We start from the raw sequence: 27,738 nt of genomic DNA, 5'->3' as shown, positions 1-27,738 counted from the left end.
TACAAAGCAGTCAAAATAAATCTTTATTGAATGCCGCACTTGACATTCAGCTTTCATTTGCAAGAGGAGCCTTTTCCATAAAACAGCATCTCCTTTTGCTGGTATCGAAAAGACAAGCGCTGGTCGTAGAAAATCCATCCTGATCTAAAAGTACTTAAGTTAGCCAATTCATTTTCATTTACAGAAGGAGCAATGTTTTGCAGTAAGTCGTTCAATTTAACCAAATACACCGGGGGGAAAGACGTATCTATCTCCAACAACGTCTACTAAGGTAGTTCAGTGGCAGTATAAAAAGTGACAATTGTTTATGTTTCACAAAGAAATGCAGTTGAAAGGGCAATCCATCATTAAGTTCCAGAGAGAAACTTACTGGCGACCTGAGGTTATTTAATACCATTTACATCTCAGGTGGCAGCTGTTCGGTCCAATAACTTAAAGGTTTGATACCAATGTCTGTCGTCTTGGAATGTAGATCATAACTCCTCATGGGCATCTGACGAAGATACATTTGCGGGCATCTCCTCTTCTGTCAAAAGTAATGCATCTTTGTTAAAACAAAACACCTACACAGTTAACACTATTTGTAAGAGGCAGGAACAAGGCAGAGGGCCTTCTCGGTAGCGGCGCCCGCCCTGTGGAACGCCCTCCCATCAGATGTCAAGGAAATAGACAACTATCAGACTTTCAGAAGACATCTGAAGGCAGCCCTGTATCGGGAGGTTTTTAATGTGTGGTGTTTTACTGTGGTTTTATAATTTGCTGGAAGCTGCCCAGGGTGGATGGGGCAACCCTGACCTGGGGGCTCTTCAGGTTCACAGGATACCACTCCAGAAGGTTTCTGCCAAATGGGGAAGGGGGCTTCTGCTGAAAGGGGCGGCAGGCTGAAAAGGCTCTCTGCACAGGTAAAAAACACATCATGCACCCCCCTAAATCTAGCCCCCCCTTTTTTAAAAGAAGGCAACCAAATTTCCTTGGTTTTTTAAGCAACGCCAAGAATTTGACCCTGCTGAGAATCTACAAGCGGCTTGCCATTCAATTTGACAATTTTTTTGCACCATGAAGACCACAGGGCAGGCGCCACGACCGAGAAGGCCCTCTGCCTGGTTCCCTGTAACCTCACTTCTTGCAGTGAGGGAACTGCCAGAAGCCTCTCGGAGCTGGACCTCAGGGTCCAGGCAGAACGATGGGGGTGGAGACGCTCCTTCAGGTATACTGGGCCGAGGCCATTTTGGGCTTTAAAGGTTAGCACCAACACTTTGAATTGTGCTCGGAAACGTACTGGGAGCCAATGCAGATCTCTCAGGACCGGTGTTATGTGGTCCTGGCATCCGCTCCCAGTCACCAGTCTAGCTGCCACATTCTGGATTAATTGCAGTTTCCAGGTTATGTGCTGAGTACAAGGTACAGATAACAACAACAACAATAATAACTTTTAAATTTATATCCTGCCCATTTTTCTGAGCTTCCTCAGAAAAAGACGAAAAGAATCCGTTCCGTGAGTCTCTTCGTCTAGCGGTTTTTTCGTCTTGCGAAGCAAGCCCATTAGCGGATTAGAAGATTAGCGCTATTAGCAGTTTAGCGGCTATTAGTGGCTATTAAAGGCTTAAGGGATTAGCGGATTAGCTGCTAAAAGGCTATTAGCAGCTTAGTGCCTTAGAAAAAGGGGGTGGGGAGCGGAAAAAAACCCCCAGGAATTGCAAGACATTTTCGTCTTGCAAAGCAAGCCCATAGCAAATTCGTCCTGCGAAGCACCTCCAAAACGGAAAACCCTTTCGTCTAGCGGGTTTTCCATCTTGCGAGGCATTCGTCTTGCGGGGCACCACTGTACTTTGGAAAATGTTGGCAGCATTAAGATAAATTCAACAGTGTAAATAAATTTTGATGGTTGTAACAATGGAATACTGAATGGTTTAGTTTAAGCAAAATCCGTAGGGATCTATGATATGTAAAATGAACCATGGAAAGAAAGAATGGAAATCATTGATATTTTAAGGTTGTTTAAATGAGTATTCTAAAATGTGAAACAGAAAACTTAATAAAAAAATTATACAAAAAAAAGAAGTGTATGTGGAGGACTTATTTGCTATATTTTTATCCTAATTCCTTCAAGGAGCTCATGGCAGTGTGCATGATGCGACCCAAGACATTTTATGCTCAAACACCCCCTCCACCCATGAAGATGGTTGGATTAACTGGTGCAAGGTCACTCAATGAGATTCATGGCTGGGTGAAGACCTAGAAATTAGCCTTTCCAATCCTAGTCCACGACATCACACTGGACCAATAATGCAAAAGAATCAAAATGAGAAAGGTTAGATCTGTCTGGGGAACGGCGATTGAAAATGCAAGGGAGGCTGAGACGATTATGCAGCAGCAGTTGTGCAATTACCGTATTTTTCGCTCTATAAGACGAACCAGACCACAAGACTAGTTTTTGGAGGAGGAAAACAAGGAAAAAAATATTCTGAATCCCAGAAGCCAGAACAGCAAGAGGGATCACTGCGCAGCGAAAGCAGCGATCCCTCTTGCTGTTCTGACTTCTGGGATAGCTGCGCAGCCTGCATTCACTCCATAAGATGCACACACATTTCCCCTTACTTTTTAGGAGGGGGAAAGTGAGTCTTATAGAGCAAAAAATACGGTAACACTGGATTTGCTACATTACCCTACCAATAGCCTGCAAAACCTTCGGTAACAAACAGCCACTGACCTCCTTTCACCGTTGGAACGCAAGAGCCATCTTCATCTTGAAAACCCTCGGAACAGACACATTTGTAACCCCCTGCGGTATTAACGCAGTCTTCGTTTTCTCTTACACACACCTTTTCGGACGAGGTACATTCATCTACATCTATTTTAAAAAGGGAAAGAGTATCGCAAAAAGTTTAATTCAGTGCAAATGCACGCGGATGAAAATGTTCTAATACAAATGTTCTGTTTCTTTTACTTTATTTGCTCACATATACAAGCAGCGACAAAGATTACGCAGAATGAAGCAATTTCCACACCGATAATCATTGAACCGGAGCCAGCTGCTGTTTATTGATATCAATAAACACACATACAAACACAAATAAATATGAGTATTTGTGTTTTGCAGGCCTAGTTTGAACTGTAGGAATTAAAAATTCAAATGAATGTTAGAAGAATACTGGAATGAAGTTACATGGTTTTAGCAGAAGTGTTATTAAGAATTATATGATTAATTGTTAATGTGCTAAAGTGGAAAATTTAAAATTAAACTGTGTTAGGATAAATTATAGAACAAAAATTGAGAAAGAGGGAAAGGATTTGTTGAATTAGCTAATTTGAACTAGAATACAAAAAAGGGAGGTGTGAGGAAGTCGAGGAAACAAGCATATGAAAGATAACGAAACGAAAATTGGATGTGTTTTTAAATGTTCTAATTTTTTCTTGTTGTTATGTGGTATTGTTTTTTCTTTTTCTTTTTGTTGTATTGTTTGTTAAATTTTCATTGTTTCTTTTTCTTTTTTCTTTTTGTAACTATTAAACTCTTAATAAACATCATTTTTTTAAAAAAAAAAGGAATTAAAAATTCAAGCATATAGAACATGCTTAAAATGACTTATGAAATTCTCCTCCCTGGAAATCAGGAACACATTCTTGCCTTTTTGGTAGCAGTTAAATACTTTTTTTTGTTCTCCCAGGCTTTTAGAGTTGTGTCTTGACTCTGACTTTCATAAAAAAGTAGAAATCTAACCTGTGCATTTTTCATCTTTCATTTCATAGCCAGGTACGCAGCTTTTACATTTGCTGGGCCCTTCTCCTGTGCAACCCAAGCAGCCCCGATCGCATGCTGAAACATAAAATGGAACTTTTTAAAATCACTGTAAACTAAGGTGAAAACTTGCTTAGAGAACAAACTGAAGCTAATTTTTGTCGGACCCACCTATTGCGTTTAACCTACATGGTGCTGCTTTGCGTACAGAATCCTTTAATTTATTTTTATAAGTTTATAAACCCGTTTAAGCTTGTATTGAATGCTATGAATATATTGTTGCAAAGGGATTGTGAAGGACAGTAAGAAATCTAACCAATAAACAACAAATCTCTACGTACAAATTAGGCAAGCAGTAACATTACTTGGAAGACCACAACGGCTACACTCAGGCTTGAGGCAAAGCTACACAAACCCCGGAAAGAACAGTACATGTGCAAATGCTCTTATATCCAGATATTTGCAGTTCAACCTTTCGGCTTTCTGTTAACACTGCTAGCCAACTAAATATACATGAAGTTGGAAGCAACAACATTACAAAAACCTTTCTGTTAATTTTCCAAGACTACTGTCATCAATGGGAAAATGGCCACAATTCAACTAATATATTTAACTCCTTGCTTCTCTTTTGAGATCTCATTATCTTCTATCCTGCCCTGTTCATATCATTCTCCCCTATTGGGGTGCCTTTTCCCTTTCTCTCAAAATTATTTACTAAGGATCGCTTTCTAGCTGCATTCCTTCCCCCTCCCTGGTGATGCCAATATCCATGAAGACACATTCTGATCACTCTGGAGGTGGGTCAAGGGAACCCCCAGAGCAGCACGCGGCAAGGAGAGAGGGGAATTGTTCTATCTGGCAAGTGGAAATGTGGGTGCTGTCACCTTAGTGTGACATCAAATTCTACCTGCAGAAATTAAATGTGAGAAGTGTTGCTACACAATTACCTTACTAGGGTTCCTGCAATCGCAGAGACATTTCCCAGAGCCACTGAATCACAGCATAGTGTATCCATGTAGCTCACGTATTATATTTCTCCGTGTACAGTGGTACCTTGGGTTACATACGCTTCAGGTTACATATGCTTCAGGTTACAGCCTCCGCTAACCCAGAAATAGTGCTTCAGGTTAAAAACTTTGCTTCAGGATAAGAACAGAAATCATGCTCTTGCGGTGCGGCAGCAGCAGGAGGCCCCATTAGCTAAAGTGGTGCTTCAGACTAAGAACAGTTTCAGGTTAAGTACGGACCTCTGGAACGAATCAAGTACTTAACCCGAGGTACCACTGTAGTTTTCTACTTGAGGACAAACACTAAGATTCACAATTTCGGGTGGTGGGGAAGCCACAACAAGCATCCCACTTGAGATGTACCATAGTTACACCTCACTCCAAACCAAACCCAGAAAGTATATACGGTCAAATCTTGGTTGCTGAACATCTCGGCTGCCGAACATTTCAGAAGCTGAACACCGACAACCTGGAAGTAACTGCTTCTGTTTTCGAACGCACCTTGGAAGTCGAATGGCTTTCTGAGGTGCATTTCCCTATTTTTTCAATGTAATTTTCGGATCGCCCATTGAGCCTTGGTTATCAAACGTTAGAATAGAATAGAATTTTAATTTTACGGCCATTGGCCCATATCGAAAATTTATCCATAAACAATACAATTTAAACAGTTCCAAGTTAAAACGCCCATATAAAACCAATTTTACTTCAGTTAGGTAAACACTGTACACAATAAGATCCCTTTATGTAAACCGCAATTCAAATCCATCAGATTTTGGGGGTATGCGTCTTAGTTCTGGCACTTATTGATGGTTCTTAAGTTTAGCTAAGCTGTCAGAGTCATACAGTGATCCATTTCTCCTCTTTTGAAATAAAACATTAATCAGATATCTAGCGACAGCAAGGGATCTACTTGTATCTTTGTCGTTTAGGTTATCAAACGTTTTGGAAGTCGAATGGTCTTCTGGGATGGATTACATTCGACAACCGAGGTACCACTGTACATCTGTTTATGCCAAAGGAAGCGTGACAAGCTCTTCTTCAAACATGAACATCTATCAATGGTTTTCACGCAACAAATCTGACATTTGTTTCAGCTCTTATATAATTAAGCAAGCTACAACTTAAGGTTAAATATATAGATATATGGAAAAGAAACCTTTGCAGGAGAAAGAGCCCTCTGTGTTTAAGCAAAATTGGTCCGTGTTGCATGGAGACTCTTCTACGGCACATTCATCCACATCTGCAAAGGTGAACATAAATTTGGAAAGTTAGCATTGCCATATGAACAGAATGCTTCAAAGGGGGCGGGGGGGGGGAATGTCTGGTTCCAAAGAGATCTGCTCATGAACAGAAAGTGCTTATTATGCATATAAGGGGAGGGCTGTTGATTCTTCTTTCCCACTTCAGCCTCATCAAATTGTTTGGAGACCGTGATTTGCACAGGCTAGAAAGGAATGTAGGAAATCAGAGGATGAATAAGAGGGAAACCATGACCTTCTTACCCTTGCATGTGACCTAGTCTGACCCCTACAATGGCATGCATTACTTCACCAAAAATGTATCTTTTAAAGTCATGAGTCGGTAGAGCACTAGACGAGGCACAAATACAAGATGGGTGACACCTGGCTTGAGAGCAGTACATGTGAAAAGGATCTAGGAGTCTTGGTTGACCACAAACTTGACATGAGCCAACAGTGTGACACGGCAGCTAAAAAAGCCAATGCAATTCTGGGCTGCATCAATAGGAGTACAGCATCTAGATCAAGGGAAGTAATAGTGCCACTGTATTCTGCTCTGGTCAGACCTCACCTGGAGTACTGTGTCCAGTTCTGGGCACCACAGTTCAAGAAGGACACTGACAAACTGGAATGTGTCCAGAGGAGGGCAACCAAAATGGTCAAAGGCCTGGAAACGATGCCTTATGAGGAACGGCTAAGGGAGCTGGGCATGTTTAGCCTGGAGAAGAGGAGGTTAAGGGGTGATATGATAGCCATGTTCAAATATATAAAAGGATGTCACATAGAGGAGGGAGAAAGGTTGTTTTCTGCTGCTCCAGAGAAGCGGACACGGAGCAATGGATCCAAACTACAAGAAAGAAGGTTCCACCTAAACATTAGGAAGAACTTCCTGACAGTAAGAGCTGTTTGACAGTGGAATTTGCTGCCAAGGAGTGTGGTGGAGTCTCCTTCTTTGGAGGTCTTTAAGCAGAGGCTTGACAACCATATGTCAGGAATGCTCTGATGGTGTTTCCTGCTTGGCAGGGGGTTGGACTCGATGGCCCTTGTGGTCTCTTCCAACTCTATGATTCTATGATCCTTAATCTCAGGGTAGAGACCCATGTTGGGCAAAAGTCTCCTGCATTGCAGGGGGCTGGATTTGATGACCCTCGGGGGGGGGGGGCTTCCAATGCTGCAATTCTATGATAAACCCATTTTCCAAATGGCATTGGATTGACGTGATTTTCCTTTCCTTTCCAGCTGCCAAATTCTGTGGAGCCAGAAGTTCCTCATCCAGATTCAAGCCAAGCTTTACAAAGGAGACTAGTAGTAGCAAGGGGTGGTTTAGCTTTTTCATTCATTGACTTTGCACTTGCTTTCTGTTTTTGATATGCAGTTAAGTGGGGACTGCGCTATTTAACCGTACCCTTGCATTTATACTATGCCATTCTTGGTAAACGTCTGATCGTTATTTGAATTTGTCGATAGATTTTTTCCATCTGCTTTCGATTGGAAATGCTGTATTTTGGCATTCGACGGAGAGGTGGCAGGTAACAGCCTTGAAACGATTCAATAAAACAAAAGGCACAACAGGAACCAACAGTCTTCTGTAATCTTCCCCTTCATATGTAACAAAATCAGGAGGGTCAACCAATAATTTAGTGGGTCAACTAGTTAAAAAGCAAACTGAAACCAACAGCTGTAAGCCTGGATCGGAGAAGTCCTCCCAGCTCCAAACTTGTTTAGATAAAAACAGTGTTCTGCAACCCAGCAGCTGAATCTATGTAAATGCATCTCTGCTTGAGAAAAGCCCCTTTACTTTCCCTTCTACCTTTCTTTTTCTTTTCTATTTATGTCTCACCATGTTTAGTACATGTATAATTACAGTCGTACCTTGGAAGCCGAACAGAAACCGTTCCGGAAGTCTGTTCAACTTGAAAAACGTTCTGAAACCAAGGTGTGGCTTCCTGCAGCCAATTGGAAGCCGCGGAAGCCACGCCGGACGTTCGGGTTCCAAAAGAACGTTCGTAAACCGGAACACTCACTTCCGGGTTTGCTGCGTTTGGGAGCCAAAACGTTTGAGTGCCAAGGCGTTTGGCTTCCAAGGTATGACTGTATGTACTTTTTAACTTTCAGTTAAGATGCCTGGGGTGGGGGAGAAATGGCACAAAGACAAGTATCTACATGTGTATGATTATAAACATGTTATATATTATATATTAGGTCTTCTCTAAACTGAATGCTTTGTTTTCTATTGGATGTCTTACTAACCCACACAGGCGTCTTCATTTCTGGTCCAACCTTCTTTACATTCCTTACAGTCTGAGTTTGTTGCTCCACTGCATGTTTTACACGAATCATGACAAGCTGTGAAGACAGAGAAAAACTCGAGAATTGATTTCAGATCCTGGCGAGCACATTTAAAACCGAATCTAGGTTTACGTTATATAGTTAAACTGATTCTAGGGTTACTTCAGAGGCGTCGATAATGCAAATAATTGCATGTGAATTGGCTCGTGAAATGTTTGCACATCCTGGCATGTTATTTAATTAACGCGGTAAAATAAGTAGCAACGTTACGAAGTTACATAAAGCACTACCTTATAAAAGCAGTGGAACAAGTAGTGAGCGTGCAAACTGAAAAAGGCTATCAGGTTATCACCCAAATAATGACTCCACTGTTTTTGGGTTCTGATCAACAAGACACGCAGAACGGGTTTCGTCTTCCACTTTAGCAAAACAGTTTGGCTTTGACGGAATAAAGTGAGATTACGGCTATAATCCTATTCTCACTTACTTGAATTCAACAAGGCTTACTTCTGAGTAGACAAGTATAGGACTGTGCTTGTTCTTTTTTAAGAATTTATTTATTTGGTTTTTCAAATTAAAATTTTACAATCACAAACATACAATATAAAGACAAGATTCCAAGGAATCTCCTGGACTTCCCTCCTCCCCTTTGTGGGTCTTAATCATTTCCTCCTGCATCTTTTATAATAATCCAAATCTTTTGCATCTCCATTACAGTAGAACCTCTATTTATGTCCCGCTCTAGTTAGGCCCATTCCAAGTTGCGACCACGGCAAACCCGGAAGTAAACACCGGGTTTGCTGCGATTCACCCACACGCAGAAGCGGCTGCCACTGTCTGCACATGCGCAGAAGCAGGCTGCCGCCGAATGCGCCTGTGCACAATGGCGCTTCTACCAGCAACCCATTTCGCCATAAGTACAGGCCCTCCAGAACAGACTTTGGTTGTGAATAGAGGTTCCACTGTATTTCCAAAATTCACCACTAAACTACAAGTGTTATTCCAATCCCGCTAATGGTTTTAGCTATTTACAATGGTTTTTAAGATAGATTATAAATTTTCCCCATGGCTTATTAAAATTTTGGCCTTCCTGATTTCTGATTCTTGTCACTTTGGCATAGTCCATCAACTTGATCTGGCATTCTTCTCTGCTAGGGACCTTATCTTCTTTCCATGGACTGTGCTTGTTCTAGCTAATCTGGGATGCGGATCGGGAGCAGTCAGTGAGGAGAGAGGTGGTGCCACTTACTGGGAGAGGGTTGAGATGGTGCTGTGAAGACACATCAGGGGGAGAGAGCTAGACTAACAGTCGTGCCTGGCTAGCAACAACCTCCCTTGCCAGCTTGCCCTTCCTTCTGCTAGTAAGCAGTAGTGGCTCCAGCAGCATGGCACCGACCCTCCTCACGGACCACTCCTGGATTGAAATATAGAAAGTTCAGAAATATTTAGCGACAATTTAACCGTAAAAAGCACTGCCCGAAATCTTGCAAGCAACTGGGCATGCCCACGGTTCCGTGTTATATCTAACGGGACTTCTGACTTTTCTTTTCCCATGCCAGCTCACAAACAGCTTCCCGCACAACAAAGCAAAATGTTCCTGGAGAAACTCCAGTCCAAAGTCCCCTTTGTTGTGCGGAAGCAATTACAGTTCTCCGGACTGTTATAAAGGCTTTAAATATAAAGCATGCAGGCGTACCTGTACAAACAGAATGTGTGTCGTTTCGGTGAGAGTTGTAGTAGCCGTCGGAGCAGTCCAAACAAAATTCTCCTTGGTATTCCCTTTTACAGCGGCAGGATCCATCGCCACCTCGGGTGCCGTCTCCAGCACAGTTGCCATTTCCGTGGCAAGGTCTTTCTGATCCTCCGCGGCAAGCTTAGATTAGCACAAAAACAGCAAGTTTAAGAATTTCACGGGAACGAAGCCGGACAATATTTTCTCCCCATGGCCACTTCTCTCACTGCAGCCTCTTGATCAACATTCACAAGCCTCTTCACAAAAAGCTTTTCCCTTTGCTTCTTACTAAAGCTGTGCTGAAAATATTCTGTCCCTATTTTTGAAAGGCCCATTTGCAGGTTGCCCCCCCCCCAACGGGTGGCGAGCTGCTTAGCAACCAGAAGAAGAAGAAGAAGAATCTAAAAGGGCAGGGGGGATGAAAAGCCTCTGCAGCTAACACTACTGCAGTGAGCCCTCTGTGGCCTGAACATGCTGTGATTTTTCTTTTCCCCCCCCCTCCCAAAATGCCTTGCATTTTTGCCTCTCCAAACCTTTCAGCTTAGCTCAACTTTTTCAACGAACTGTGCCCTGTTGCAGAGACTCCCCTAGCAATAACACCCTATGCCACAATATAACCTGTTGTTGAGATTCCACATTCCTATGAACTGTCTTGCTACTGGCCCAACGAAGGCTCCAAGTAGCCCATCCACTTATGCGAGCCAATAACCCAAAGCACATGTTCGTCATACACCATTTCCACACTTCTAAACTGGCTGTAACCGCTCCCTCCTCGGCACACATCCCCCCTCCCCCCATAACCATTTTTTCACTTTCCCTCTTACATCAGTATCACCGAGACTGAAAAAATAAAATGGCCTACTAGGCATCTTCCCTATGTTTGCTGGGAGAACCGCAGCTCAGGCAGCTCACAGAAGCATCTTTCTTCTTCCACCATCACATCACCAGACAGCCGTAAGAACTTAGGAAACTGCTTTATACCAAGTCAGACCATTAGTCCATCTAGCTCAGTACTGTTTGCACTGACCGGCAGCTGCTCTTCTGTGTTTCAGGCAGGGAGTGTCTCCCAGCCTTACCTGGAGATGCCGGCTATTGAAACTGAGACCTTCTATTGTATTTTGAATCGAACTAATCAATGATAGTAAAAGGCTAGAACTAAATGAAAGCTTCTGTGTATGATTAAAGATACCCCAATATTTTATTATTGTCGTTTAATTACCAACACAGTCTGGACCATGTGTTCCAGCAGGACAGCAAACTTCTATTGTTTCTATACAAAGCCACTTAAACAAATCAGGAGATTTCTTCTTCCTGTAAATACAAACAAACAAAATAAAAATGTATTTCTTGAACAGAAGATAAGAGTTCTGTTCACATCCAATTGCATTATTATCATTAGTCTGAACTTACTGAAATCAAAGTTCTAGAGAACGTCAATTAAAATTGTCAAGGAGGGTTTAGATGGGGAAGCAGGTACAGTGTGCAATAAATATACATAGCCAGCGATATTAGATTGTCCATCATGACTGATCTGGTACTTTTTCACCTTCTAGCATCTTTCAAGATAAGAAACTTGGCTCCCAGGTTTATAGCAGAGGTCGAGAGACCACCAACTTATGTCACAATAGAAATACAAGAAGTATTCCCTTCCCCTCTGGGTGTGCCCAGGGTGGAGAGGGCAACTTGGGGGTGTCTGCAAACACACACACACACACACACACACACAACAGACAGACACCTTTTAAGACAGAGGTACCTAACCATTGGGTTGGCCAGTGCAGAATTACACATCCAACACATATAAACATATATGGTCCACGCATAGCTAGGTGGGTAAGACACACACTACAGGTAGGAAAACACTCAGCCAGAGAGCAGACCTCCTCATTCCCCTGCTATGGGGAGAAAAGCCCTTCTAAAACTGAGCCCCGTTCTCTACAGGAGAAGTGGCACTTTTTAAGATAAGAGGCGGCACTGGATTTTGGAAGAGTGTGGTGAAAATGGTTTCGTGGGCTGGGGTCAGCCTGCAGCCTTATCGCCTCAACCTTCAGCATTTGCAACCTTAAATTTGATATATCAGCCGCCAAACAGTCCAGCGTGTCAAGCAAACACATCTTCAAATAGAAACAAAAGACCTGTGATGGAAGGAGAGAGCTAAAAGTGGCAGCCTGCTTTGGTCAGCTTTGTCTCACTTACCTCCAATACACTACTGGTTTTGCCCGAGCCGTCAGAGGCTCCGAGATGCTATGTTAAGCTCACCACTATTGCAAACATTCCTATGGTGGCATTCCAATGTAGCACTAGGTATTCTGCCAATGCGAACAGTCATCTTTACCCCCAGGGTGCAGTTTGGCTGAGGGAGAAGGGCTCAGGACATCCGCTTTGTTTGTATGCAGAAATTCCCAGGTTCAAGCTCTGGCATCTCAAGAGAGGGCTAGGAATATCCCAACTTAAATCCTGGATATCTGCTGCTGGCCAGTGTAGATCAAGGGTGTGGAAACTTTTTTGGCTTCATGGGCCAAATCCTCATCATTGAGCCAAATTTCGCAGCCAGACCCTCATCACTGGGCCAAATTTCACGGCCAGATTCTCATCATTGGGCCAAATCCTCACCACTGGGCCAAATTTCACGGCCAGAACCTCATTGGGCCAAATCCTTATAACTGGGCCAAATTTCACAGCCAGATCCTCCACATTGGGCCAAATCCTCATCATTGAGCTAAATTTCACAGCCAGATGCTCATCATTGGACCATATTTCATGGCCAGAACCTCATCATCGGGCCAAATCCTCATCATTGGGCGAAATTTCACAGGCAGATGCTCATCATTGGGCCATATTTCATGGTCAGAACCTCATCAATGGGCCAAATCCTCATCAATGGGCCAAATCCTCATCAATGGGCCAAATTTCATGGCCAGATTCTCATCATCGGGCCAAATCCTCACCACTGGGCCAAAATTCACGGCCAGATCCTCATCATTAGGCCATATTTCACAGTCAGAATCTCGTCATTGGGCCAAATCCTCATCATTGGGCCAAATTTCACGGGTCAGATCCTCATCATAGAGCCAAATTTCACAGGTGGTTTGGGTTGCCAGATTCAGGAAGGGGTTGGTATTGAACCCCATGCATCAGTTGATGAGAGGTGCTTAAATCCTGCTTGGTTGGCTGAGTGCCAATTCCCTGTGAAGAGCTTCAGTGAATAATAGTAGCTAAGTGAGTTCTAGTATCAAAGTGAACAGTATTGATTCACACCTTTGCAAAAAGGGAACGGAAAGAAAAAGATTAAGCATTCTGGGGTGTATCTGACTAAATCATACCTGAGAAAACACTGACTAAAACAAAAGGATTTCAGTGGGTCTACTCTTAGTATGGCTCAGTTGGATACAACCCTCTATGCAAGTCTCATTTTATGTTTCATGTTTGTGGGTTAAGAAATAGTCACAAATATCCTCCCTCATGACATTAAATTCATATGGCTACACCTATTTTGCAGTGATGAATGGACAGAAGTAAGGATCTCTCTTAGGATGCCTTGAACATTTAGAGATGTGTCTGGCTTGTCCTTAAATGTAACAAAGCTTTTTAAAAAATAAAATAAAAATAAATATCTGCCAAATGCTGTGCTTGGGGCTGATCATTCATTTGTAGGAATGCTATGTTACCAAAGAACAATAGTTGAAAGGTAATACAACTTCATCATGAAAGTTGGCCAGAAGGGAGGGGTATAAATAATAAATTATTATTATTATTATTATTATTATTATTAGGAGCCATTTCCTTATCTAATTAACACAATCAAAAGCACAAGTAACTATGTCCCAAATTTTCAGACGCCACAAGAAACTCTGCATTAAGGATGAGAACTTGGGAAATTTCTGAAGGAAAATATTAATATGAATCTCGACAACCAAATTGATATTTTGTCAGCTGCTGCAAACTTCAGCACCTTGGCATATGTTATGCTTGGAGGTGAAAATAGCCTATACAGAGATGTAACTATTGGTTACCATTATAATCACACACTTTTCTAGATTTATTGCTTAAATAACATCCACAACACACTCTAGCATATGAAAGAATGTTTGATACAGTTTGGGTGGTGCACACACATTCTTTCATAAGCTAGAGTGTGTGTGCACCACCCAAACTGTATTAAGCACAGTCATACCACCTCCCTGTTTTGAACCAACACTACTTTATTTTTAAATTTATTTATTTGGTTTTTCAACTTAACATTTTACAAAGATATATCAAACATAAATTATAAAAACAAGATTCCAAGAAATCTCTTGGACTTTCATCCTCCCCTTTGCGGGTTCTATTATTAATCCATTCCTCCTTCATCTTTTATGATACAGTGGTACCTTGGGTTAAGTACTTAATTCGCTCCGGAGGTCCATTCTTAACCAGAAACTGTTCTTAACCTGAAGCACCACTTTAGCTAATGGGACCTCCTGCTGCCGCCACGCCGCTGGAGCACGATTTCTGTTCTCATCCTGAAGCAAAGTTCTTAACCCGAAGCACTATTTCTGGGTTAGCAGAGTCTGTAACCTGAAGCGTATGTAACCTGAAGCATATGTAACCTGAGGTACCACTGTAATCTGGGCATAATGGAAGAGGTAAAGGGTTTGGATTATCATAAAAGATGAACCAAAACTACTTTATGATTATCTGTGTGCTTTTCAAAAATTCCTTACTGACTCATCAACCCATCGAGTTCAAAAGAACCAAGTTGAATTCTAACTTGAATCCCCATTCTCATCCTAAGGACCCCACACAAAATTGTTAAGCAGGTATGCATTTTATAAAAGTCTCTGTGAACAAAATGTTAAATTGTGCAGGTTTAACTGAAGGTAGAACGCCGGTTTGTAGTCTCTAAAGCTAAGTGATGATATGAAAGGAGGAACAACTTGCCCTTCTGATTCCTGGTGGAGCTGTCATGGCTGGTAGTTAGATAAAATATCTTCTTTGGTAGCAAATTGAGCAGAAGTGATCTGGAATTAATAAGAACCTTATGGAATCCTACTAAGTAATGCTCTAGAATGTTAACATGTGCATTAGAGCAGCACTAATAGGCAACATTAATGGTAACCTAAAGGTTACGAGGCAAGCCCATACCATGCTTTCACAAGATACTCAAGCATGAAATTGGTTCTTCTTGCACGTTACTAAGCCAGCTCAAAAGAGACTGGCAACCATCAACGTTGGCCATGCGAAAGCTCAGACTGGTTCACTTGTTATGGATGCAACAACTCGACACAACAAGCCGTCTGCTTTACATGCTTTTCCTAACTGCCAGATTGAGAAATCAATAAAGAAATGTAGCTCAGAATGGTTTCCCCACTTACTGCAATTTTCACTTCTCTAATGTGGTATCACCAATTGTGACCCACCTCTGTTTGGATTGATGTCTGCAGAATAAAATCCTGATCTGCTTGTGCTTTAGCTGAGGTGGAAAAACAAGAGCGCCAATCCCGTTTGGACCTCAATTAGCATGCACGATTGTGAAAGTGCCGTTAAGTATTTTGAAATCATCACTGTGAGAAAGAACAAACCCTGACACAATACCAAGCCTTGCATATACTTATGACTAGCGGCCTTGGCCCAGTATACCTGAAGGAGCATCTCCAACCCCACTGTTCAACCCGGACACTGAGGTCCAGCTCCTTCTGGCAGTTCCCTCACTGGGAGAAGTGAGGTTACAAGGAACCAGGCAGAGGGCCTTTTAGAAGACATCTTAAGGCAGCCCTGTTTAGGAAAGTTTTTAATGATGTTCTATTGTGATGTAAATTCTGTTGGGAGCTACCCAGAGTGGCTGGGGTGGAGTATTATTATTATTATTATTATTATTAATAAATATTATAGTGAATCTCATAAAATTAGTAGTTACCAAGCTAACAATATACAAGAAGCTGGTTTTATCAACACAGGTTGAAAATTTATTGCTTTCCAGGAAGTTTATATCCAGTCTTTAATTTACACCTCTCTTGAATCCAATCCTGAACGCAACACAACAAAAAATATTGCCTTGTTTCTGTCTTACCATTTGAACCACCAGGTTTCTATATGTTCTTCATGCTCTTCTACCATGTTGTTGCATTCAAAGTTACTACTGTCACAGAGGTTCTCTATTATTTCCACAAGACGAATTTCACTGCGTGAGGGGGGAAAGACCCAAGACAAATCAGTTTATTTTGCTGAGTTCTAATTCAGCACTAACTTTACAAATGAAAACACATTTCTATAAGAAAGGGTCAAGAATATTAGAGTCACTATTCATTTCTGTTATTCCATCGGCTGTAAACTTTCCAAAATTAAAGTCCAACTTTTGCTCAGGGTAGAAGTGATACTTTTAAGTGAAATTGTCTTAGATGATACCTTACTGGTGCAGATCAGCAAAGCAATCTGTTACTACTCAGACTCAAACCATCTGATTTTTAGAAGACATCTGAAGGCAGCCCTGTTTAGGGAAGTTTTTGATGTTTGAACTTTTATTGCTTTTTATTTATTCTTATTATTAATATTCTGTTGGGAGCCACCCAGCAAGATGAGCAGGGTATAAATACTTATAAATTATTATTATTATTATTATTATTATTATTATTATTATTATTATTATTATTCTGAAGCATTTTTTGTGCAGCATATGCAATCAACAGGAAGCTCAAAATATACCCAGCAAGGTCAAGAGCAAAGAAAGCTGTGCCTTTACAGCATTCATTATAGAATATTTAATCGTGAAATATACTTAGCAAATGCCAAAGGGAGAGATAAGCATTCATATCAGAGCATGTGTTGAAAGAGAACCTGGGAACTCTCAAACAAGGAGCTTCTGAAACCTTGCAATGAGGCTTCAGGAACCCTGGGGCTACACAAGAGTAAGCCCATGTTCCCCCTTCTTTTCCTGCCCCACTGCTGCTCCCAACTACATCCCTTCTGGCCTGGATCAGACTCTTTGAAGCGACTCGTATTTCCCCTGCAAAGAAACTGTGCTCAGGGCTCACAGCAGGGATTCAGAACCTGTGGTCCACTGGATATTGTTGGGCTGTAACTCTGTTCATCCCCGATTGTGGATGATCCTGGCTAGGACTTTGGGGAGTCTGGAGGGTCACAAGCATCCCACCTTTGCTATAAAGGTTCCATTCTCTCCTTCGTCCCTGCCTTAAAGTTGGTCCACAGAACTGCCACTACACTGAACCACTGCCCTTGAACAGCAGCCGAAGCCATTTAAGCTGTCTTCCAGGAATTCAGTGGATTTGTGTAGAAAGTCCCAGCAGGAAGACTGTTCTCTGCATTTGTGTGGTCCTCCCCTTCAGCTCTCCCATTCTTGGTTCGCTCTATCTAGTTTGCTGTGATATCCAAATTAGGAAAACTATGGTTAGCATTAACCAAGATATTCTTGGGTTGGGGCAATTGGCTAAAATGTTTTCAACAGTTCTAATTTTGGTTCCTCTGTTTTGTTTTTGTTGGGTTGATGTTAGTTAAATGTTTGGTTGGGGTTGGCGGTTATTTAAATTTGTGTATAATTGTAAACTATTATTGTTATTGTTATTATTGGTTTGCTGGACCATAGAGAAAGCTGACCACCGAAGAATAGATGCTTTTGAATTATAGTGCTGGAGGAGACTCTTGAGAGTCCCATGGACTGCAAGAAGATCAAACCTATCCATTCTGAAGGAAACCAGCCCTGAGTGTTCATTGGAAGGACAGTTCCTGAAGCTGAGGCTCCAATACTTTGGCCACCTCATGAGAAGAGAAGGCTCCCTGGAAAAGACCCTGGTGTTGGGAAAGATGGAGGGCACAAGGAGAAGGGGACGACAGAGGACGAGATGGTTGGATAGTGTTCTCGAAGCTACCAGCATGAGTTTGACTAAACTGCGGGAGGCAGTGGAAGACAGAAGTGCCTGGCGTGCTCTGGTCTATGGGGTCACGAAGATTTGGACACGACTAAACGACTAAACAACAACAACAACAACATTTATTTGTATAGGATATTTTGTTTTTAACGTCTGATGCTTTGTTGTGTTTTTATATATGTTGTAAGCTGCTCAGAGTGGCTGGGGAAACCCAGCAAGATGGATGGGATATATATTTTTTTAAAAAAATTATTTATTATTATATTCCCCACACTGTGGGCTAAAAGCTCATTTCAAAACAATGTTCTGCAACATTTTGACACAATTCCTCAAGGGTGGTTGTTCTTGTTGTTTTGCCCACTTCAGATGTTATGGTGAAGTATGGTTAGAGATAGCTAAAAAGGGGAAAATACACAGAAGCAGGGAGTGGGGAGACTGTCAGCAGAGATGTATGCTGAAATTGGGCCAGAGACTTTTTCAACACCTAACCCAGAACAATATTGTACTTTTTACAGAAATGCGTGAAAGACATTTGTGCGATTATGACCTAGTAACAGCAGGGTGCCAATATGTTCAAAACTAAGATTATGGAGCTTGACTAAAGTATCAAATGTGTCACAATGTGACATTCTTACAATATCAGCATGCTAACTTTGCTCTTAGAAAAAATGCCCCCTGCTGACATAGACTATTTCATCCAGTCCAGTTATTTTACAAAGCTGCAGACAAGGATATGACCTCATTGAAAAGAAAGATACACATACCATACCTGGACTCATACTTTGACAGGGTCTTTTCTTCCCAAGCTGTATTGCCACCTCCAAAGTTCTTTTTTGCAGTGTCAGTTAGACCCTGAAAAACAAAGTATTTTGAGACAATCTCATTTTCTAGAGCAATTGCAAAACCAGACAGACTTTGGATTAGTATGTGGTCACCATAACGGAGTTTTTAAAACACTAAACATGCCACCTAAAACTCTCTGAGACCAGTGAATTCCTTCAGAACTGGCTGCCCTTAAGAAGCTCCACACACTGGGCAGTACAGTGGGCGGCTGATAAGATACTCTTTTCTGAAACCCCAGGGCGCTGCTGCCAGACAGTGTAGACAACACTAAGCTAGATAAACCAATGGTCTGGATCACTATAAGGCAGTATCCTATGGCTTTTTAATTGGTGTTTTAGAACCTAGTAATAAATAATAATAATAAATTTATTATTTATGCCCCTATGCTATGATATGGTAGGCAATGCTGAAAATGCAGAGGGCAACTGAAATAGTCCAGGGGGACAGAGGAAATATCCCTGTGAGGAAAGGTGGAAGCAACGTGGGACCTTCTTAATTTGCGGAAAAGGTGAGATCAGGGGATTTTTATTAAGTGTGTTCTTCACTAGAGTCCCCCCCCCCCCTTTTTTTTAATTGATTAATCTGCTTGCACTTTTGGAAACAGGAAGGAATTACTAATGGAAAATGACTGAGCAGCAAGAACTCATTTATTCTCTGTTATTATTCTACCGGCTAGAAGCTACGCTAAGGAGTAAGGAAATTGCAATGTTATTGTTGATCCTTCACCAGGTTTTGTTCACATTATTAGATTTTGTACACATTTGCAGCAAAACCCTCTAATTTCATTGACCTGGAGCTGTTTTTGTTTTGTTTTTTAGGAAACCCACCTGTCAGAGCTGGCTCCGGGTCCCAGCTCACCAAGGACCAACGCTAGCCGGTAGTACAGTATCAAAGTCTTTATTGAAGAATAGTGTCCATTTACAAGTCTCAGCGTCCCAGCTCTACGTCTGAGCTTTAGACCGGCGAAGCTCTATCTGGATCTCCGCCCCCTGTGCACCAGCTTAACACCCTAATCTTACTCCACCTCTTCCTTCTCTCTCTCTTCCTCTGGGTCTTACTACCCCCCGGTGTCTCTTCCCTCCTGGACTCTTCTGACGCAGAGCTTGACCCCTCTGACTCCTCCCCCTCTCTTCGGCGGGCTTTAGGACCTGGCTCCCTACCCGGGCTGCTCACCTTGCCGCCCTCCTGTACATTTGAACTTGGCGCGCGCGCGCGTTTAACTTTCCTGATGACCGTTTCCTCGCTCCCTGACGAGGGTGTGGCCACTCCTGCCTCACGTTCTCCCTCTGCCTGCGCGCTCCCTGATCCCGATGCCTTGGACTCCTCCCCCCTACTGCACTCTGGGGGGGAAGCTGGTCCGGATTTCCAGCTGTTACTCTCTGAGTCCCCTCTGGCCCCTTCTTCCCGAGGTGTCCCCCTTGCCCTGACCATGGGGGCCCCTTTCTGTGAATCCTCCGAGTCACTGGAGAGACTCAGAGACCTCGGACTACTGTCGTCGCTGACATTTCCTTCAGACTCCTCCCCCTCGCTCTCCGTTTCCTGCCTCTCCTGCGACTCTTCTCCTGAACCCCTGACATCCATCCCCCCCTCGAAGCCCCCCCTTCCCCCCTCCCCTTCCTCCGGCGGGGGTGCTGGGTGCTCCGTCGTTGTGGGGGTGAATGGTGGATACAGTTCGTCCCCCGTGGCGTGCATCCAGTTAGAGAAATCCGGCTCGTCCTCCATGTCTTCGCCGACCTCGTTCTCTTCTGCTTCCATCTCCGTGCCGCCATGCTCAAACCCCACGTCCTCCCCCATCACGTCCATGTCCCTCTCCCCCTCGTTCCCCTCTGGGTCCGTTGCCTGCCAAGGGCCCCTCAGCCACCTCTCTTCACCTCGATTGTCCCACCAAAAGGAGCGGTCTGAGGCAAACCCCGAGGGCGAGCCCTCCGGTGAACGTGTTTCTAATGCTGGTTCTTCGTCCGAGGTGAATCCCTGGAACGTGCTGGTAGAAAGCGTGGGTGTGAAAAGCCAGTCGTCGAAATACTCGGCTGGCATGGGCCTGTGTGGGAACAAGGCATGAAACTCCTCTTTGAGGAGTGGCTCGTCCAGGGCATAGTCCGGCACCCAACTGTTGGCGCTGGCCGGGGTACCTTCCCTTGCGAGAAAATATTCTACTCCCTCTTCCCCCCATCTCGAGTCCAAAATCTCTGTGACCTGGTTGATGGGTTCCCTCCTTGGCGACTCCCTCCTTGGGGGGATCTCCCTATACTGGTCTGGTGCCGTGCCCTGCGCCTGAAATCGGTGAGGTGCTTTGTAGGGCGTGAGCACCGACCTATGGAATACTGGGTGCATTCTGGATCCTTCCGGAAGTGTCAACCGGAAGGCCACCGGATTGATCTGTGCCTCAACCAGGTAAGGTCCTAGCTGCTTATGTCCGAGTTTCTTCTTAGCTAAGGATCTGGTCGGCACTGCGTGGGCCGCTAACCACACCCAGTCACCCACCTGTATGTCTTCCCCCACCCTTCTGTGCTTGTCAGCCTGCAGTTTGTATGCGTGCTTTGCAAGCTCTAACTGCCTCCTAAGCTGCTCGTGGACTTCCTGCAATTCCGCCGCCAAGACTTCCGCTGCCTGTGGCTCCCCCTCCCCTAGTCTCTCCAATCCCGGGAAGGTTCTGGGATGCCTCCCGTTGTTGGCGAAGAACGGCGTCACCCCTGTGGACACGTGCTTCGTGTTGTTGTAGGCGAACTCAGCAAGCGGCAGGTAGTCCACCCATGTCGTCGGCTGTTGATTTGCATAGCATCTCAGGTACTGCTGCATGATGGCGTTGACGCGCTCCGCTTGTCCGTTGGTCTGCGGGTGTCTCGCCGACGCTAGGTTGATCTTGACGTTCAGGAAACCCATCAGCTTCTGCCAGAAGCTCGAAATGAACTGGCGCCCCCTGTCGGACAAGATAGACCGTGGCAGTCCATGCACTCTGAAGACGTGGTCTATGAACAGTTTGGCAGTCTGTTCTGCTGTGGCCACCTTCGCGCACGGAATGAAGTGGGCCATTTTAGTGAACATGTCCACCACCACTAGCACTGCCGTTTTACCCCTCGAGCTGGGTAAATCCGTGACAAAGTCCAGTGCCACCCTCTCCCACGGTTCGCTCGGGGTCTGCAGCGGTTCGAGCAGTCCTGCCGGAGGTTTGTGTACTGACTTGGCCCTTTGGCAGGTGTCGCACCTCGAGACGTACTCCGCGACTTCCCCCCTCATCTTGGGCCACCAGAAATCTCTGGCAACGAGTTCCGCCGTCTTCTCTTTGCCGAAGTGCCCGGCGGTTGGCGCGTCGTGTAACTGTTGCAGCACTTTCGCACGGAGCTCATCTCCCGGTACATAGAGTGCTCCTCTGCGGATGAGCAATCCGTCTCGTATTTGGAACTCGTCGTTTTTCACCGTGCCCTTGCGCACCTCCTCCATCTTGGCTAGAGCGAAGGAGTCCTCCTGCAGTGCTCGACGGACCGCCTCTATGTCCACAGTTGCAGAAGCGCACGCCCAGGCTTTCTGGGCGAAAATGTGTTTGGCCGCTGCTGGCGCCGCTTCTTCGAGGTATTGCGGCTTTCTGGACAGTGCATCTGCCATGATGTTGTTGTCGCCTGGGATGTATTCTATCCTGAAGTCGAAATCCGCAAAGAACTCCGCCCATCTGATGTGCCGCTGGTTCAGGAACCTTGCCGTGCGCCAGTACTCCAAGTTCTTATGATCCGTGCGAACCTGCACCGTGTGTTTGGCCCCGATGAGGAAGTGCCGCCACGCCTTGAATGCTGCATGAATGGCCAGCAACTCCCTGTCCCAGATGGTGTAGTTCTGCTCTGACTTGCTGAGCTTCCTGGAGTAGAAGGCACACGGGCGCCAGTCCCCCTGTGGGTCCTCCTGCAACAGTACGGCGCCCACGGCTCTGTCTGAGGCGTCCGTCTCAACCCTCAGCGGTTTGCCGGGATTCACATGCAGTAGCTGCCCTTCGGACGAGAAGAGACGCTTGAGGTTCTGGAAGGACTGCTCCGCTTGCTCCGTCCAGATGAACCTCTTCTTCTTTGAGCTGAGCGTGTCGGTAATGGCCGCTGTCTGCATCGCGAACCCCTTGATGAACTTGCGGTAAAAGTTGGCAAACCCCACAAACCTCTGGACCTCCTTCCGATTGCGCGGGCTCTTCCAATCCAACACCGCGCGAACCTTGGCGCTGTCCATGGCGAGCCCCTTGTCCGACAGCTTGTAGCCCAGGAAATCCACCTCCTTCCTGTCGAACTGGCACTTCTCCAGCTTGGCGTATAGCCGATGCTCTTGCAGTCGCTGCAGAACCTCCTTGACGTCCCCCTCGTGGGTCTCCTCAGATTCTGAGAATATCAGGATGTCGTCCAAGAAGCAGACGCATTTCTTGTAGAGAAGACCCGCCAGGACGTGATGCATGAACGCTTGAAAACAGTGGGCGCCATTTTGTAAACCGAAGGGCATAACTCTGTATTCATATGTGCCCAGGGGCGTGAACATGGCAGTCTTCCACTCGTCCCCCTCCCGTATGCGAATCAGGTTGTACGCCCCTCTCAGATCCAACTTTGTAAAAACGCGTCCTTTCCTCACCGTTGCAAGCAGGTCATCTATTTTGGGCATTGGAAAGGCTGTGGGCTTGGTCTTTGAATTTAAGAGCCTGAAATCCACTACAAGTCTTTTTTGGGGCGTGTCCTTTTTCTTCACAAAGAATACAGGACTGCCCCCCGCTGCCTTCGACTCCCGGATGAAACCGCGCTTCAAGTTGAGGTCTATGAACTCCTTGAGCTCCTGCAGCTCGTCTTCAGACATGGAATACAGTTTCCCGGCTGGCAGCGTCGCCCCTGGCAGGAGGTCAATCTGGCAGTCATAGGGCCTGTGGGGAGGCAGCTTGTCCGCTTCCTTCTCGCAGAAAACCTCCAAAAACGCTGCGTACTTGCGTGGCACTGCTTGCAGCGTGCTCAATTGTAGCTGCGTGTCTTCCCCTCCTTCTTCCGGGCTATGAAGAATGCAATGTTCCGCGCAATAGGAGGAACCGAAGGTCAGTTGGCGTTGGTACCACGCCAATGCTGGACTGTGCCTGTGCAGCCAACTCATGCCCAAGACTACCGGCGTGCCTGACAGTTTGGTGACGTTGAAGCTGATGACCTCTTGGTGGTTCCCAATCCGCATCACCATTGGTTGCGTTTGTTGCACCACCTGCCCCCCTAACAAGTCTCTGCCATCCACTGTGACAACCTTCAGGGGCAGTGTGGCTGGCAGCAGTGGTATATTGTGTTGCTGAATAAAATCCAGTCCTATAAAGTCGGCGTTGCTGCCAGAGTCAATGGTGATCGGCACTTCCAGAGTGCTTCCGTTGGGCAGTTGGAGAGACGCTGTAAGCTGCACCACTGGTTTGGGTGGGAGGGGGTCCGTGGGCTGCAAAATCTCTGGGGATTGTTTCATTGATTTGTCTGGCTGGACCCCAGTACCTCTTCCTCCAGCCAGACTCTGTCGTTTCCCTGCTGCGTTGCTTCTGTCACTGTTGCCGATGCTGCAGTATGCTTGTGGAGCCTCTGGGGACACTCTTTCGCCATGTGTTGAGCACTGTCGCAGATGTAGCACTTCCTGTTCCCTCTAGGAGGCTTCGGTTTGACTGCTCCCGGCGTGAGGGCTCTGGTAGCTGACTGAGCCCTGGCACCTCCGAGTTCCATCGGTTCCTCTCCCCCGCCCTGTGAGGGCGTGGACTGCGCACGCGCTGCTTCTTTGGGATAGAAGGGAGGTGCTCTGGCTGGTGCCCTTCCCCAACGTCCTTCTTCTCTGTTGTAAGGACGTTCCTCCAGATGCACCCCGATCTCCAGAGCCCTCTGGACCACTTCCTGGGTGCTCCTTGGCCTCTCCCCCCTTCCAATTTCAGCTTTTACTTCTGCATTCAAGCCCTCCCAAAAGAGATCTCTCACTGGCGCAGAAGCTTTGTCCCATCCCAGTGCATGAACCAGTCCGAAGAAACGCGTATGGTACTGACGCACGCTGGCTTTGCCTTGCTTAAGTCCATGTATGTCTCTCCTGGCAATATCAACGTCTATCTTTGATAAAAAACACGAGTCCATAGCTTTAATGAAAGCCTTCGCGTCTTGGAGCGCCGGATCATTGTCCCTCCATAAATTTCTCAGCCACGTTTTGGCTTCACCATGCAAATGGGATAGGATAAACCCCACTTTCTCTCTTTCATCTCTAAAGTCTTTGTCAAGCAGATCCAGCGCAAACAACAGGTCTGCTCTAAAGTTGGGGTACTGCTGTAAACTCCCGTCAAAATGGGATACAAGGCTGCCTCCCCTCTTTCCCAATCCAATGCCCTCTGCTCTGGATCCAGGTGGCCCCTGTTTGGAAATCACGTCCAATCTTACTTGGAGATCCCGGTAGGCGCTACTCATTTCCTCCTCTCTTTTTCTGGATGCAATTACCTCCGTGCTGAGTCGTGTCACAGCTTCTTGCAGGGCTGATATCTGCTCTTCCGTCGTCATCTTGCCTGAGTTTTGTGAGCTGGAAGCACCCCTCCTCTGCCCTCGCTGCGTCAACTCACGTGGCGAGGTTCTTGGTGCCAAAACTTTAAAATTTTGAGATAGAGCTTACTGTCAGAGCTGGCTCCGGGTCCCAGCTCACCAAGGACCAACGCTAGCCGGTAGTACAGTATCAAAGTCTTTATTGAAGAATAGTGTCCATTTACAAGTCTCAGCGTCCCAGCTCTACGTCTGAGCTTTAGACCGGCGAAGCTCTATCTGGATCTCCGCCCCCTGTGCACCAGCTTAACACCCTAATCTTACTCCACCTCTTCCTTCTCTCTCTCTTCCTCTGGGTCTTACTACCCCCCGGTGTCTCTTCCCTCCTGGACTCTTCTGACGCAGAGCTTGACCCCTCTGACTCCTCCCCCTCTCTTCGGCGGGCTTTAGGACCTGGCTCCCTACCCGGGCTGCTCACCTTGCCGCCCTCCTGTACATTTGAACTTGGCGCGCGCGCGCGTTTAACTTTCCTGATGACCGTTTCCTCGCTCCCTGACGAGGGTGTGGCCACTCCTGCCTCACGTTCTCCCTCTGCCTGCGCGCTCCCTGATCCCGATGCCTTGGACTCCTCCCCCCTACTGCACTCTGGGGGGGAAGCTGGTCCGGATTTCCAGCTGTTACTCTCTGAGTCCCCTCTGGCCCCTTCTTCCCGAGGTGTCCCCCTTGCCCTGACCATGGGGGCCCCTTTCTGTGAATCCTCCGAGTCACTGGAGAGACTCAGAGACCTCGGACTACTGTCGTCGCTGACATTTCCTTCAGACTCCTCCCCCTCGCTCTCCGTTTCCTGCCTCTCCTGCGACTCTTCTCCTGAACCCCTGACACCACCAAATTGTTGAGCTTTCTGGGGAAAGTTTTTTGAGCTGTTTTTCCATCGTGTTGCCAGGCATCTCACAGGGAGCGGGGATATTTCCTCCACCTCCCTATATCATTTCAGTTGCCCTACCATATACCGAAGAATTGATGCTTTTGAATTTTGGTGCTGGAGGAGACTCTTGAGAGTCCCATGGACTGCAAGAAGATCAAACCTATCCATTCTGAAGGAAATCAGCCCTGAGTGCTCACTGGAAGGACAGATCGTGAAGCTGCAATACTTTGGCCACCTCATGAGAAGACCCTGGAAAGACCCTGATGCCGGGAAACATTGAGGGCACAAGGAGAAGGGGACGACAGAGGACGAGATGGTTGGACAGTGTTCTCGACAATTTTTTATTGTTGGGTTTTAAAGTTGGGTATGGTCCCATCACCTTTGGCAAATAGAAGGGGAAGAAATGGAGGCAGTGAGAGATTTTACTCTCTTGGGCTCCATGATCACTGCAGATGGTGACAGCAGCCACGCAATTAAAAGACGCCTGCTTCTTGGGAGAAAAGCAATGACAAACCTAGACAGCATCTTAAAAAGCAGAGACACACCTTGCCAACAAAGGCCCGTATTGTTAAAGCTATGGTTTTCCCAGTAGTGATGTATGGAACTGAGAGCTGGACCATAAAGAAGGCTGATCGCCGAAGAATTGATGGTGCTGGAGGAGACTCTTGAGAGTCCCATGGACTGCAAGAAGATCAAACCTCTCCATTCTGAAGGAAACTAGCCCTGAGTGCTCACTGGAAGGACAGATCCTGAAGCTGAGGCTCCAATACTTTGGCCACCTCATGAGAAGAGAAGACTTCCTGGAAAAGACGCTGATGTTGGGAAAGATGGAGGGCACAGGAGAAGGGGACGACAGAGGACGAGATGGTTGGACAGTGTTCTCGAAGCTACCAGCATGAGTTTGACCAAACTGCGGGAGGCAGTGGAAGACAGAAGTGCCTGGCGTGCTCTGGTCCATGGGGTCACGAAGAGTCGGACACGACTAAACGACTAAACAACAACAACCATATCCTACCTTTCTCTACCCAAAACCAAGGATCTACATACAGTGTTACCTTGTACAGACATGATGCTCGTTATTCTCTAGGTGTTTTTTGCCTTTAAATAATTTTTTTATCTTATATTTTGGAAATATACATCCAGGTGTTTCTTCCCTTTAATTTTTTGGGGGGCCCCCAAGAGAGTGGGGCCCTAAGCTATTGCTTGTATAGCTTATACGTAAACCCGGCGATGTTAAAGGGGGGAAAGGAGGAGGCTGAGGAGTCGCGGCATCCCTCACCTGGCTGAAGCGCTCCGTGATTCCGCGGCAGGTGTCGCAGGCCTGACGGACCCGCTGCTCCTTCTCCGCTGCCGCCGCGAGGGCGAGGCAAAGGAAGGCCCCGAGGGCGCCGCTCAGCCACCCCGGCGGAGCCCCGCGCGCCTTTCCCGACGGAAGGCGCCTCATGGCCGCCCGCGAGCCTTTCCCCCTCGCCCGCGACCGCGGGACACGCGCGTCTGACGGGGGGAAGCCGGCATCCCGCGCCTGGGGCCCGGCCAATCCCGACGCGCCCTCGCGCCCGGCGACGTGGGCCAATCGGCGCCCGCCACGCTCCGGGAGACGTAATGAGAAAGCCCCACGTCT

The 27,738-nt window shown here is 45.9% G+C and overlaps 1 protein-coding gene across 1 annotated transcript; it reads right to left on the bottom strand.

Annotated features, from left to right (window-relative positions):
- CRELD2 (cysteine rich with EGF like domains 2) lies at nucleotides 1–27,738 on the bottom strand. The gene is made up of 10 exons (XM_083400008.1): nucleotides 27,397–27,738; nucleotides 18,637–18,719; nucleotides 16,055–16,165; nucleotides 11,225–11,316; nucleotides 9,970–10,146; nucleotides 8,235–8,330; nucleotides 5,903–5,986; nucleotides 3,722–3,817; nucleotides 2,711–2,851; nucleotides 1–526 (listed from the first exon to the last, which is right to left on the bottom strand). Exons 1-10 carry the CDS (start codon nucleotides 27,559–27,561, stop codon nucleotides 474–476), a joined length of 1,098 nt encoding a protein of 365 aa, XP_083256134.1. The 5' UTR covers nucleotides 27,562–27,738; the 3' UTR covers nucleotides 1–473.

The sequence above is a fragment of the Podarcis tiliguerta genome, assembly GCF_965153285.1.
Source record: "Podarcis tiliguerta genome assembly, chromosome: 10".
NCBI classification, from domain to species: Eukaryota; Metazoa; Chordata; class Lepidosauria; order Squamata; family Lacertidae; genus Podarcis; species Podarcis tiliguerta.
The sequence above is the reverse complement of the archived record's forward strand: the minus strand, read 5'-3'. Positions and strand labels throughout refer to the sequence as shown.